Source organism: Populus trichocarpa, chromosome 14 (assembly GCF_000002775.5).
Source record: "Populus trichocarpa isolate Nisqually-1 chromosome 14, P.trichocarpa_v4.1, whole genome shotgun sequence".
In the NCBI taxonomy this organism is placed as follows: domain Eukaryota; kingdom Viridiplantae; phylum Streptophyta; class Magnoliopsida; order Malpighiales; family Salicaceae; genus Populus; species Populus trichocarpa.
In genome coordinates this window covers 14,800,096-14,815,374 of record NC_037298.2, presented here as the reverse complement: position 1 = coordinate 14,815,374, position 15,279 = coordinate 14,800,096, and the positions used below count along the sequence as shown (strand labels likewise).

General features: G+C 36.5%; 1 protein-coding gene across 1 annotated transcript; it reads left to right on the top strand.

Moving 5' to 3' along the window:
- Positions 1 to 2,865: 2,865 nt before the first annotated feature.
- LOC18105401 (glucan endo-1,3-beta-glucosidase 7-like) lies at positions 2,866 to 4,410 on the top strand. Its single transcript, XM_052447042.1, has 4 exons — positions 2,866 to 2,872; positions 2,977 to 3,218; positions 3,336 to 3,641; positions 4,018 to 4,410. Exons 1-4 carry the CDS (start codon positions 2,866 to 2,868, stop codon positions 4,408 to 4,410), a joined length of 948 nt encoding a protein of 315 aa, XP_052303002.1.
- Positions 4,411 to 15,279: the final 10,869 nt, after the last annotated feature.

Below are 15,279 nucleotides of genomic sequence, written 5' to 3'. Positions count from 1 at the left end.
TGGCCAAAACGTCATTTCTAACATCAGAATTTGAGCCCTTTGTTCCATGAAAGCTGTGGGAAATTGTCTCAGCTTTCCAGCAAAAAAAACCAGAGCTCATTTGGACTTCTAGAACTCAAGATATGAGCTGAAAACCGAACAGTGTTTGAGCTGCAGGACAGGTTCCGACTTCTCCGTTGTTGCTAAGATTTGAACTTGAAAACGGCAGAATTGAGTCTTGGACCCTTCATGAAAGTTTTAGGTCTATGTTTTATCTTTCCATCCATATAAAGTGGAACTAAATCCGAGTTCTACAACTCCAGTTATGATCAAATAACCGAATGGTGTTCCAGTTTGGAATTGAACCAGCATCTCTTCTCTTAGCCTAGTCCTCTTTTTGTCTCTTCACTTTCAATTGTTAATCACATCAATCAATCCTTTGAATTGTGAGATATACCTGCATTCAAAACAAGCATTTACCATAAATTAAAGATATATTATATTATTAGACTTGTTATTATAAAACATGCTTTAGTTAGGGAATTTAACGATACTTTAGTGCAATACGATGATATAAAGCCTTAATGAGAATGCACTTTTAAGTACTAATCAGGCGCCAAAATTTGTTGCGATGTCGCGGTCGCACAAATTAATTATCCTAGCTTAAAACACCACACAAGATAGTATAGAGCAAGCAAGGGGTCGATCCCACGAGGAAGTTTCAAGTCAGAATTTTATGTTGTGCGTTATGTAATTGGGGGGATTTGGTTTGTGATTATCTAAGCTATGACAGCAATTAAACTAGCAAACAAAATCAATTAAAACCGAAACTTATCAAGAAAACAAACCTTGGTCGCAAGCACACATCCACCTATGGAAATTAGAACCGATCCTTGAAATGAAAATTGCAGTTTATGTTCTGAAATTTTATCTTTTCTTAACATTGATTAATTAACGGATCCGCCGTATAACTAATCCTAACCAACAAACAATCAAAGTGTCCGCACTAATGATTCAATTTAATGGTAGCTTTAAGAACTAGATAATTTCATCAAGATTAACATACAAGCTGTCCATAGCTTGTGTCACTTTGTTCAAATGTTCTCCCTAAGTTCAATAACGTAGTTCCGCCATAATTATCAAGCTTAGTTGCTTCACAAGTTCATATATCACAACTCCGGTTTTGATATTAAACTTAGTAATAGATTGTTCACAACAATAACTTAGAGTCCGCTCTAGCAATCATCAACAACAATCATAGGAAATATGCATAGGAAAACAATCATACTCATTTATAACATAAACTGAAAATAAAAGGAAGAATAAATCTCACGGTTCTTGAAATCCGAAGGTTTTCGCGTCCTTGCAACCAAGAAAAGAGCTTAATTAAGCAAAAAAATAAAAAAAACTTATAATATTTATATATATATATATATATATCTTTTTTGTTCTATATTCTTTATTTAACAAAAATATAAAAAATGAAAGATTTGAAAGAAGGATAAAAAATATTAACACGCTCCCCTTTTTTTAGCATTTTATTACAATAATATTTTTTTACAACACCTCATCGTAATCATAAAAGGAGGTTTAAATTAAAAAAAAACTAAAGTTTTGATAATTTGAAAACAAATGCAATAAAAAAAATATATAAGAATGATACACAAATTGTGTGTTGATTCAGGGAACATTTTGGCTAATTTATCAAATCCAGTCTAGCTCAACAGGGCAATCTAGAGACCCTTATACTTGGTTCCTTGTTTGACCCGAGTTTCAAATTAAATCAAGTTGAATTAAATCAGGTTGAAGTTGACATGATATGACCTGATTGACATGTAGTTCCAAACACAACCCGGTCAAAACACGATTTGATTTAAAAAAATTCAAGATAACTTTGTTTAATTTTTTGAAAAAAACATTTAGAAGATGTTTTGAATCAATCTGCGTTAACCTAAGTTAACTCGTCAAACTCACGATCCGGGTCACAGATCTAGTTAGGTTTAATAAATTTATTTAATCTATTTTTTATTTAATTATGAAATAATAAAAATAAAGATACACATGAAAACAACCAAATAAAATTTAAGCAAAAAACGAAATACAATTCATGAAGGGTTGTACAAAAAAAGTGCTTCCTATATTATAAAAAAATGTTATAATATCATTCAAAAACAAACAAAGAATTTGATGGTATTTGATAAAATAATATCCCAAATATATATTGAATTATTTTATTTTAATAAATTTTAATTGATATTGAAGACTCATTGTGCAGACCCATTACACGACTGAGTTTCAAATTAAAATGGGTTGAAGTTGATTTGATGTGACTTGTTTGATCTGGTCGACTCAGATTGACTTAAAACAAATCAAGAGAATGTCGTTTTAACTTTTTTTTCTTAAATATAGAGACAATAATATTTTGGATCGACCCAAGTCAACCCACCAAACCTATCAGCTTGGTCATGAGCTTTATTAGGTATAATAACTTTATTTTGTGAAATTTATTACTTATTTAATTATTTGATAATAAAAAACAGAGAAGCACATAAAAGTAACATAATAAAATTTTAAAAAAACACACAAATAAAACATTAGAAAAAGGTTGTATAAAATAGCATTTGCTAATATTATAAAAAATGCTACAATCTTATTAGAAAATAAAATAAAAATTGAATGGTATTTAATAAAAAATATTCCAGATATATTTTTAATTAATTTATTTTAAAACGCTAAAATATTTGAGATACCTCCTAAGCCTTGGCGGTGCTTCCTTATACTGTTGCTTTCCTGCTCCTTTCCTTCCTACAGACCGTAAAAATCGCAAGTAAGTTTGCGTCTCTTTCTATTTTAATTACCTCCTTCCATTTCTAAAAATTTACCTTAATGAGCTGTCTTCATTTCAGTCTATGAAAACATAAAATGTTGGTGTTCTGTTTTGTCGTTTAAAAATTGATGTTTGATCATATGCTTTAAATTTTGCTGCTTTTTGTGCAGGCTCGCAATCATTCATCGGTATAAACTATGGCCAAGTTGCGGACAACCTTCCACCACCACCATCCACCGCAAAGCTTCTTCAATCCACTTCAATCCAAAAGGTCCGATTATATGGATCGGACCCCGCCATAATCAAAGCCTTAGCCAACACCGGAATTGGAATTGTTATCGGCACTGCAAATGGTGACATTCCAGGACTAGACTCTGATCCCAATTTTGCCAAGAGCTGGATCAACACAAAGGTGCTTCCCTTCTATCCAGCTAGCAATATCATCCTCATCACTGTTGGCAACGAGGTCATGACTTCCAATAACCAGAATCTCTTTAACAAGCTCTTACCAGCAATGCAAAATGTATAGAATGCTCTAAATGATGCATCGTTCGGGGGTAAAATTAAGGTCTCCACAGTTCATCCGATGGGAGTGCTTAAGCAGTCTGAGCCACCTTCTTCTGGAAGCTTTGATCCAAGTTATGGGGATCTGATGAAGGGCTTGTTGGAGTTTAATAGTGCGAATGGTTCGCCTTTCGCAATCAATCCCTACCCTTACTTTGCCTCCAGAAGCCATACAAGGCCTGACACTCTTGCTTTTTGCCTTTTCCAGCCGATTGCAGGACGAATGGATGGAAACACTAAGATCAAGTACATGAACATGTTCGATGCTCAGGTGAGAGTAAATCAAATTGCAAGTGCGAAAATTTTGTGTCAATAAATGCTACTGACAAGTGGTTTAATCAATTGCAGGTGGAAGTGTTAGAGAATAATATAAATCATATCTTTGAACCTTACCTAACAACTTAAGTTTTTGGGTTGAGGTGGTTCTTTGACATAGTATCAGAGCTTTAATGACCAAGCGGTCATGAGTTCAAATCTTACCATCCCCATTTATTTGATAAAAATTAAGCACAAGGTAATGTGAGACTGTGCAAGTTTCAAGCCCAAAGGGCTTTCACTTGAGGGGGTGTGTTAGAGAATAATATAAATCATATCTTGAGACCTTACCTAATAACTTAAGTTTTTCGGTTGAGATGGTTCTTTGATAGGATGCAGTTTATTCTGCACTGAATTCTATGGGATTTAAGAATGTTGAGATTGTGGTGGCTGAGACTGGATGGCCATATAAAGGAGATGACAACCAAGTAGGGCCAAGCATTGAGAATGCCAAGGCTTACAATGGCAATTTGATTGCACACCTTCAATCGATGGTGGGCACTCCACTCATGCCAGGAAAATCATTCGATACATACCTCTTTGCTCTTTATGATGAAGACTTGAAACCTAGACCTGGTTCTGAGCATAATAGAACTGGTCTCACCATGGTTTATGATGTTGGACTCTCTACAAGTAGCCAGTTGATCTTAAAGATCTATCATTGCATAATAGAACTCCTAAATACTCACATTTTTCTGGTGAAGAGGTCATATGTCATTCTTTAATTGATACTGCTCTGTAAAATTTGATTGCATAAATAACCTTTGCAGATGATCCCAAACCTTCTTAGCTGTATCATACTTCGCCAACTGCGTACCTATAAAATGCTCAACAAAATTGTTAATCCAAGTAATAATCTTTGCATTGTTTGCTTCTTATGCATCTATCAAAGCAACATCCCCTTCCTCAGTATTCTTAGGTACCACATAGGTTCCACTGACATATCCCCCACACATCTTTTTGCCTTTAAAGAAATTTCGCATTACATAACTCAAATATAAAAAGTTCTTCCCATCAAACCTCACACTCATAAACTGAACCGAATCATCTCTTTCAATAGCCATAATCAACAATTACAAAGAACCAGAATGCAAAATCAGCGAAAAACAAAATACTAAATTGAAGAAACTGAACAGATATCACAAAAACTAAACAAATATCTTCTCGAAGTTATATGATTACTCCAAAACAAAAAATTGCAAAAATAGAACAGAAATGCCAAGTTGTAGAAACTGAAGAGAAGATGAAATACTAAATTGCAGAAATAGAAGGGAAGATGAAATATCGGATTTGCAGAAACTAAAGGGAAGAAGAAATACCAGATTTGTAGAAACAAAGCGAATAATACTAAAAAATATTAAACCAAAAGCGATCAAACCGACAATATTGTGCAATCGAGCCTCTTCAAAATCTGTCTAGTTCTAATTATTATTTCTATCTCTTTTTAGTTTTATCGCATATTAATTTAGTCTTTTATAAAAACCGAACTAATTAATTATTTTGTTCATTAATTTTTTTTTTATTTCCTTGGTTAATCCTATATATTCGAATCTAATAGATAACTATGTTATCAACCATTTTTAAAGTGTATTAGTTATGTGACCCACGCTTTGCCGTTTGTCAAATATTTTTATTTTTTATAAAAAAATATTTATGTATATTTTTTCAACGTATTTTGAGTTCAAAAAATATAACAAATCAAAAAATATATTTTCATGACAACTATAGTTATCAAACCTAACCTAGGGGTTGACTTGGCCAAGGGTTGGGTCTTGGGTTATAAAGGTTGGCTCGGGTCAAACCGGGAAAATTGAAAAAACACATTTGAGGTTTTAATATTTTATATGAAAAATCAAGAAATAATCCATGTGGATATAGTCTATACATGTTGTAAACAATTAAATTTAAAAGATTACCTCAAAAGGTTTTCTATCCCACATTGAAAAGATACTATCATGTTCTTCTTAGTTGAAGTATTTAAACCAAAAAAGTTTTTTAACCCACATTGAAAGAACATAACTTTCTGATAATTTAATTGTTGTTCATTGATGGCATTACATTCTTTACATTGGAAAAGTTAGATTGAAATTTTGCCCGAGGACGTGCACAAGCTAAGTGTGGGGGAATTTGATAAGTGCAAAATATACATATGTTTTTATTCCTTTTACACTATTCTTTTTAAGGGATTTTGAACTTATTCGAGTTGATTGGAAGTTATTTTTATGAGTTTGACATGCAGAAGAGACTTCGTGAATTAATCGCTAAAAGATAAGAAATTCTGCATTTTACGTTTTGGATCTAGCTTCTTGTAACAGGTTTTTTGCCAAGTTAGAGTTCCAGAATGACAATATGGGTTTAATCTAAGTTTAAGTACACATGTCAAGCTTTCCAGGAAGGTATTATAGGCAAAACTATGATCTCATTTAGACCTCAAATCAAACCTGAAAACTCGGGTCAGAATCCTACTCGCAGCAGGATTCTCTACTTTCACACTAGATATTCAAACGGGAATATCTTGAGCTTCAAATATTGAAATCAGGATATTCAAAAGCCCAAATTCATCTACACATCCAGGAATACAACTTTGATGAAGGATTCCAATTTAGATAAAATTGTTTTGAAGGCTAAACTCCAGACGCAATCTGGAGGACGAGATGGGTTTCCTACTCTGATCAGGAAACCAACAGTGTCGAGCATCCTAATACGGCTGAGAGTCTGACATAAAAATAGTGGGCCTTAGGACCCAATAAAAATGCACATCAAGACTCTAACATATGATGAATGAATGAATACAACTGGGATAGTTGGATATTGCAAGAAACCAAGTCAGAAACAAAGTCTAAGTTGCAGCAAAGTTTGAATTAGAGCAGAATGTGATAGCAGCATAATCTCTTTTTAACACAAGTTCTGAGAAGATTCACCAACCTTAAAGACTAGATAAAGAAGGAAAGAATTTAGCATCATGAAGACTTGTAGTTAGCCTAAGAATCTTGAAGATTTTGGCAGCAAAGGGGGAGGATAAAGAGAGTAGAACACAGGTGAAACAGGGTTGGAAATCATTCCTTTTTTCTATGCTTTTGTCAATTTTCCAGCAACCATGAACTAAACTCCTGAATTTGGTTCAAGAGGGATACACACCATCTCTATTATCACATTGTGAGAAGTAACGTTATCATTGTAATTCTTTCAGATTCAAGTATTTATTTTTCCTTGTTCGGAATTATGCTATTGATTATTATTCAAGTTTATTGAATTGTTTTGAGATGGCATGTATGCTTTCTAGTTTCTTTCAATCCATAATTGTTGTTAGGGATTAGAGTAAGAAGCAAAAGAATTAATTTGATTGCTGCAACTCTCATCTTGATTTATTAGGTAGGAATAAACTAAGTTAAATTGTCAAGCTTTTGAACGTTTGGTAAGAGATTGATTAGAGAGCTTTTCTTAACTAATGTACTCGTAATCTCATTGATTTCCCTCGGCTTTAAGGGATATCAAATTTATTTGCTTTAGGTGAAAGAATATTTATTTTACTTCGATGAACAACATATTTATAAAAATGGATGTGTGGAATTATATTTTGGTGGTTCCGACAACCGACCAAATACCCAACAACAGTGGGCCCTGCTGGCAGCTGGGCCAACCTTTACTGGGTTCTGGTGAAGTAGAGCCCAACTTTAGTGGGTCTTGCTTTAGCTGGGCCCACCCCTGTTGTGGCCCGCTGGACACCCAGACCCACCATCATTGGGTTGGGCGGCAGAGCCAGGCTCAATAAACTTGGGTCTTGGCAAAAGGACCCAACAGTCGGGCATCCATTTGGGCCCAACGATGCTAGGTAGTAGGGCCCAACATCATTGGGTCATGCTTGGCATAAAAACCCAGCAACGTTGGGTCTTGCTGCGCAGCAGGACCCGACATCATTGGGTCATGTTTGGCAGAACGACCCAACAGCGTTGACCCAAAATAATCATTGGCACTACTCAATGATTTTCAAACACCATCTCCTTATAAATCAATTCTCACTTTATATCAAGATATTCCTCTCTTGGTATCATTAGCATATCTTATTCTTTTGGAATAACTAATCAATATTTTCCCTTTCATTTTGTAGAAGGTAATCACTGACACTAATAAATCTCATTAGTATCATTATTCTTTTAATATTGGGCTAGACTAATCAATTACATTCATGTGCCAATATCAATACAATCGATTAGTATCATTAACTATTCCTTCCCAAAATAGTTAATATAATCTTATTCATATCTGGTTTACCATCAAAGTTGCCGATGTCAAGAACCCTTGACATCATTAGCCTCCTTACATGGAGTATCTAATCACACCAGAAATGGTTGTCAATACCAATGTGACCCATTGATATCATTAACTATTCTCGACCCAAAATAGTTAATCAACTTATCTTTTTCACTGAACTAGGAGTAACCATGCCAATGTTAATAATCTTTACTAACATCATTAGTCACCCAATTGCTCAGGATCGACTAATGAATTTAAGAAATGTCGGCACCGATGAAACCTCATCGATACCATTAGCAATCCAAACCCCGGATAGCTAATCAATAACGTCTGAAATGCTTGTACCAATGAAACCTCATTGATACCATTAGCTATCCAAACCCGGATAGCCAATCAATGTCACCTGAAATGTTGGTACCAATGAAATCTCATTGATACCATTAGCTATCCAAACCCAGATAGCTAATCAATGTCAGCTGAATTTTCTATTTGTACCGATCCCTTTTCTTTTTTCTTTTTCTTTTTTATTAATATCATATGCATTGTAACCATGGTTGCTAAGTATCATTCACACACAAACTTAGTTATCGACACTATGACCACTAAACATCATTCACATAACCTTGGTCACCCTCATTGCAGTGCCAAGGATCATTGTAATATATCCTTAGCCACCGACACTATGGTGACCAATTATCTATCATTTCTCCCCCGATCTATAAGTCATTGTGTATACCCAATCCATACTGAGGTATGTAAGATAATTACATCTATTCCAAGGTTATCATGGCTAATTCGATGCCTATCAATGTAAGGTATTGTATTGATCCTAATAATAACATAATTAATTCGATACATAACAATGCAAGCAAGTTACTCATATTCGTTCAAACATCATCCTAACTAATGGAGGTATACCATTGCATGCATGGTACTTTTATTCATTCCAAAAAATATATGTTCTTGATATGTTTGCATCGTTTTTAGCATTTTCAGCGTTGTCTAAAAAGAATTTAAATTTTCAAAGGTCTTTTGAACGCGTTTGACTTTCAATGCCTTATTTTTAAAATCACTGATTTTCCTTAACGAGGCGACGTTGATATTGCTTATTTTTAGAATAAATCAAATACAGATGTTTTACTAAGCATTTGAAAAAAAATGATTTTTTTTCTCTACAAATAGAGAAGAATAAACCGCAACATGGGGGGGATTTTGAAACAAATGTTTTTTGGGCAAAACAAAAATCCCTAAACAACCTAATCCTTTCTTCTCCCACTCCAAACAAAAAGCCGGCCGTCGCCGACCCCTAGCTCGAACCCCGTTGGTTTCTTCTCCTTCACCCATCTCCTGCAGCCTCTTAACCTTCTCCCCTTCACCAAACGATCTCCCCGCATTTCCTTCTCTTCCCAGATCCGTTCTTCCCTCTCAGCACCGGCCAGCCACCCTCACAGACCCAGACACAGATCTTCTTCCCCCTCAACCCTCACTTGCAGCAGCTCCCCCTAATCACAAGCTCCCCTCTCCTAGCCTGAGACCTCAGCCACTTCACCCCTCCTTCCTTCTCCCACAGGCCGGCCTCAACTTTCTCCCCATTTCCCTACACACAAGCCTCAACGGACCAGCCAAGACCACCCCCTCACTCTCCTCTCAGCTGGTCTTCGCCGTCAGCAGCAACATCCCCCACGAACCCAAATATGTCCGCCGCTCCTTCTTCCCCTGCTTTTTCAGCCGCTCCCATCTCTGCTAAACCGAGACCCAGCTCTCGCCAGGCAGGCTTCTACTGCAGCTAAGACACTGTAGCACCGCCTGTAGACCCGCAACTGGATCCCACGCCTCCTCCTTGTTGACAGCTACCCGAAGTAGAGGAGAAAAAGACGAAACCCATAAAAAAAACTAAAGATCTGCAGATCTAAGAAAGGAGTAGGGAGAAACAGATCCGGAAAAAAAAAGGGAAGGAACTGAAACTTTGCTTGGGTTCTTGTTTTGTAGGTCACCACCGGTACAAAAAGGAAGAAGGGAGGAAGCCGTTCCAGATCCCCTGTTTTTTGGACTTTCTTGTCGCGACACCTGAACCCACGCATCACTAGTGGTGGGGGCACGTGGAGAAGACGTGCCGCCACTATTCATGCAGATCAGAGAAGGCGTTTGACAGTTTTTGGATTTTGGGGGTTTATTTTGTAATTTTTCAATTGTATTTGATTTATTTGAATTTTTGTTATGTTGTAACATGTAATAGGTGAATGTGAAAACATAATAAAAATGAATGTATGTTTGTTTTTTTTTTCATGGATTTTTTTTTTAGGACCGCAAAGATAAAAGAAGAATTTAATGTTTTGATTTGCTCACGGTTAAGGATTATGAACTTATATATAAGTCGTACTCCGGATATCCGATGAAAAGACAAAATGTCAAAATCACGAAGCAGCTTACCTCAGGTAGGGTGCGCTAGGGGTGCTAATACCTTCTCTAGCCACAACCAGTTCCTTACCAATGAATCTCTGACAAGACCGGTACACCTGGGTTTCCTAGTGACCTTAAACCAAATACTAGGTGGTGACTCCTCAAATCAAGCGAACAACGAAACGAACAAAAATCATCATCGACGTTGCGCGAGGACGTGCGACAGAATGGCGACTCCGCTGGGGAAGGTATTGTTTTCGACATAATTGGACTAAGCTTTGTGTATTTGATGTGTTTAAGTTTTTGCATTTTTGTCTTTTTGTTAATGTTGTTTCCGTGCATTTTATAGAATTGTCACATGCATCACATGTTTTTATTTTTTGAAAGCACATACAAGCTTCTAGGTAAGGTAGGGAACTATCGATCTGCCCTATGACTATTAGTCAGGGTTCAGATGCGTGAAACACCCAACTTATATCTGAGTGCCTGCTTGGTAATGGTGGGTATACGTGCCTTACCCATTTCTCACAACGCCCCTATACTGTCTTTAAGAAGATCGTCACTAGGCAGATATGAGACCCTTTTGAGACCAGGTAGAAAACCTACTCATGTTCACATAATAAATAGAACTTGTCCTTAGGTTGTATGTGCTATCATTATTTGCATAAGGGCAAACCCTTTTTGAAGCATCTTGAACTCAAGACTTGTGGGTGACACAATGACCGTCACTCAGAAATTTTCATTGTAGAGTTTGCGCAAGAATCAAGATTCTTGTTTCATCATGCAAGAGTTGCGATCATATGTCACCCCTTGAAGGGCAAGTTCATCATACAGATTACATGTTCATACATTTATCATGCATGTACCAGGTTGAAAAGTAGGTTCCCCCACATAAGCTTTGCGACAGGTGATTGAAAAAAAAGATGATGGAAATGAAGATAGAGGCTCATTGTAAAAAAAAAAAATTGGAGCATCAAAGGTGAAGTAGCTAAACTCATATGTGTTTGAACAAACGTTGAGCTTTAAGAAAAAAAAAAGAAAAGGAATGCCTGCACAACCTTCCGTGGGAACACCGTTAGTCTACGGCACACACAAGAAAAAATGATTGGCTTTTCTTGTCAGCATTCTACCAGTAGTGGCCACAACATCGATGCTCTGCCCTTTCCTTCATTTCAATCTTGAATAGCAGCAGCAACACCTTCAGTCATCAATTAAAGATGATCTCCTTTCTGGTTCAGCTGCACTTAATTGTTCATCATCTTTGCCTTTCCCTCTTGTTTTCCACATAACCAAAAGGCAGGTCAATGGTCCTAAGAAAAAAAAACAACTGCAAATACACTTTAAAAATGGTTGAAAACATAGTTATCTATTAGATTCGAATATATAGGATTAACCAAGGCAATAAAAAAAATTAATGAATAGAATAATTAATCAGTTCGGTTTTTTCAAAAGACTAAATTAATATGCGATAAAACTGAAAAGAAATAGAAATATCCACATCTTCCAATGGCACCCAATAGCTGCTAGCCATCTGTGCATGGTGCATCAGTCTTCTTTGAAGTTACCCCCACTTTGAGCTCAATTCATGTTCAGCAGCACAGGATGTTGGTCTAAAAAACCATGATTAGACATTGAACTTCTATGTGGCAGAGCTCTCTCTATAGAGATTTGTTTCTGAATCTGCCAATGGGGAATACAAGAGGGGATGTAGTAGTTTCATATGCTATGAAACTATCTCCCACCAGTGGCACCACCAAAATACTGTAGTAGGCAAAAGAGTCAGGCCTGGTCTGAAAACATGAGCAGTCGTCGAACTTTAACGTGGCAGAGCTCTCTCTACAAAAATTCGATTGTGGATTTGTAAGTTAGGAATGCAAGAGGGGATTTAGTAGTTGCATATGCTACAAAACCTACCCCACCAATTTCAACACTGAAACACTGTAGTAGGCAGAAGAGACAGACCTAGTTGGAAAGACAAGAGCAAACATCAAACTTCAACGTAGCAGAACTCCTTCTACAAAGATTTGTTTGTGGATCTGCTAGTGTGTAATTCAAGAGGAGATGTAGTAGTGTCATATGCCATAAAACTCTCTCCCATGAGTAGCAGCACAAAAACACAGTAGTATGGAAAAGAGACAGACCTGGTTGGAAAATAGGAGAAAACCTTGAACTTCAATGTAGCACAACTCCTTCTACAGAGATCCGTTTGTGGATCTGCTAGTAGGGAATGCAAGAGGGTATGTAGTAGTTTCATACTCTATAAAAATCTCTCCTACTAGTAGCAGCATAAAAAAACAGTAGTAGAGAGAAGAGCACTCCTAGTCCAAAAAAACATGAATAGATGTCGGACTTCAATGTAGCAGAGCTCTCTCGGCAGGGATCTGTTTGTGGATCTGCAAGTGGGAAATCTAAGAAGGGATGCAATAGTTTCAAATTATCTATAATTTTCTCCTACCACTATCCGCATTAAAATGTAAAAGTAGGGAGAAGAGACAGATCTGGGCTGAAAAACAGGAAGAAGACTGAAACTTCAATAGAGAAGAACTCCCTCTATAGGTGTTTGTTTGTTGCATTGTCTGTGAGTAATCGAATAAGAGACATAAGAGTTTTAGATTCATCAAGTTCTCTTCCAGTTTTGACAACGTGTGATTCCACACGTCGGTAATGGCGATGCTACATGTTTTTGTGCGCTGCCAAGATTACCTAGCTATTGAAAGGTTTCCAACAATCCTAAAACAACAACCACAATATTGGAAGATTGACATGAATTTGTGTGGATTGCCAAAAAAAAATTGAACAAGCTATCAAGATGGGAAAGATTGAAGGTTCTGCCAAGGATTCCAGAACAATGATGAGAGATGAATCAAAAGAAGACTCTGACGGGAAACCTTAATTATGTGGTCTAGCCAAGTCTTGCTGTATCATCAACTACTCCAATGTATTTGCCAAAGATATACATTCCTTTGCATGTGAGTTTATTTACAAGCATCTGCCAAATTCTAGACTTTTGCCTGACTCCAACAAATCCCATGCTGCTTATGCCATGAATCTCTTCTATCAAACTTTTGATAAAAATCGTTTGAACTGTGATTTCTCACAATCAGCCATTTTCTCTTCCAACAACCCCACTAGGTTTACTGCTTAATCCACCCGTGTCTTCATTAACAAAAGGAAGTCCTTCACGAAACCCAAAACTTTTTCTGCTTAATCCACCATCTGTTCGCTAAATTTAAACACCAACAAACATAAACATTTAAGAAAAAACATTACATGTCACATCAACACCCGTCTTCATTAACAAAAGTCCTTCGCCAAACCCAAAACTTTTACTGGTTAGTCCACCATATGTGGCAAGGCATGATAGCCGAGCACCAGGTGTCTGCAGCCTCTGGGGTCTGCAGCCACACTATGCCCCACTAAAATTTATACCGATCGTTTTTTCTCAAACCATTTCTTTAATGTCAAATGCATCCTAATGAAAAGACAACCCCACCCTCCCCTTACAGTCTTTGCACCTCTCTGTGGCAAGGGCAACTCTGTCATTACACTGCTCCAATCCACAGTGCCATGAATCTTGATAAACAAGACTTTTGCTAACACTATTCCAATCACTACACCATTAAACAGTTTTACCGACGAATTCATTCCGTCGGTGTAAGACATACAATTCATTGGTAAAAGATTTTCCGACGGCCTCACCGACGAAATCCGTTTATCAAAATATTGATCGTCGGTAATTTCCCATTCCGTCGCTAATTTTGTCGGAAATACAAAAAAACAAACACTGACGGTATTACAGATGGTAAAGCACGCAAAAAACAATTCGTGCTAGAACTTTACCGATGGAATCATTCCGTCTGTATTTTCAAATATTTCAGAACTCCCTGTCAAATACAGACAGATACATTCCGTCGAATTTATCCGTCGGTGATTGTGGCATGGGTGGTAATTTTTTTGCAACTCTCGGTAAAATACCGATGGCCTGGTTCCGTCTGGAAAGCCGTTGGTATTTATTTAAAATATTTTTAAAAAATATTTATTAATAGTAAAAAAAATAATTAACCAAATAAATAACTGATCCAACCATATTATTCGATAGTTTCACCCATATTTAACTAGTGTTTTGCCTATGTTTTATATATCTAATGGCTTGATATTCTTTGTTTTATGTTTTGAAGGCATTTTTGGATGAAAGATGCAAAAAGGAGTAAATTAGAGGTAATTGAGAGATTTGACCTTAAGTCGATGTTTTGTGCAGAGCATGAGCTCTAGAGGTTGAAATGAAGTGATTCCAGAGGAATTAAAAAGATAACATCCATACCTTTCTGGAAATCTAAGGCAAGAAAATAAAATAAGGAAGAGCATGGAAATCGCAGCCTTTAAAGTCAAATCTCGCAATCTGCCAGTGTAATCTGCCAGTGTTGACCTTCGGCCATTCCAACTTGAATATCTGGAGATACCGATGTCCAATTGATGCAAAATAAATTTTGTTGGATTCCTGAATCAAAGGCCTATAAACGCTTCAAATTTTAGCCAAAAATGATGTCATATGAGGGAGATATGATTTTTCAAAGATGACAACTGAATTCTGTCAGCAATAGGTTTCGTGAAGAAACGAGTCCAAATTACGTTCTGAAGCATCTAAACCGATATCCAAGTTTTTATTTCAGCAATTTAGCTCCTCTAAGTCAAAGCTTGAAGATTTCATTCAAGGCTATTTCTCCTTTTTTAGGAAAATAGTTATTGAAGTACTTAAATGTAAACAGTCTACTTAAGGGAGGACCATTTTGTAAAATAGAGACTAGGGTTTCCTAGGATGTAAAAAGAATGAGAGAAGAGAAGGGAGGCAACCAGCCAAGAGGAGAAAAACGCCCCCCTCCTCTAAGAAACCCGAAATTATGCATTCCTCCTTCTTTTTGATTAGTTGTTCAACAAACATG

Coding starts and splice junctions, on each gene's coding strand:
- LOC18105401 (XM_052447042.1), top strand. Junction 3,219..3,335: donor AGAGCTGGATCAACACAAAG/GTGCTTCCCTTC, acceptor CAAAATGTATAG/AATGCTCTAAATGATGCATC. Junction 3,642..4,017: donor TGAACATGTTCGATGCTCAG/GTGAGAGTAAAT, acceptor GTTCTTTGATAG/GATGCAGTTTATTCTGCACT.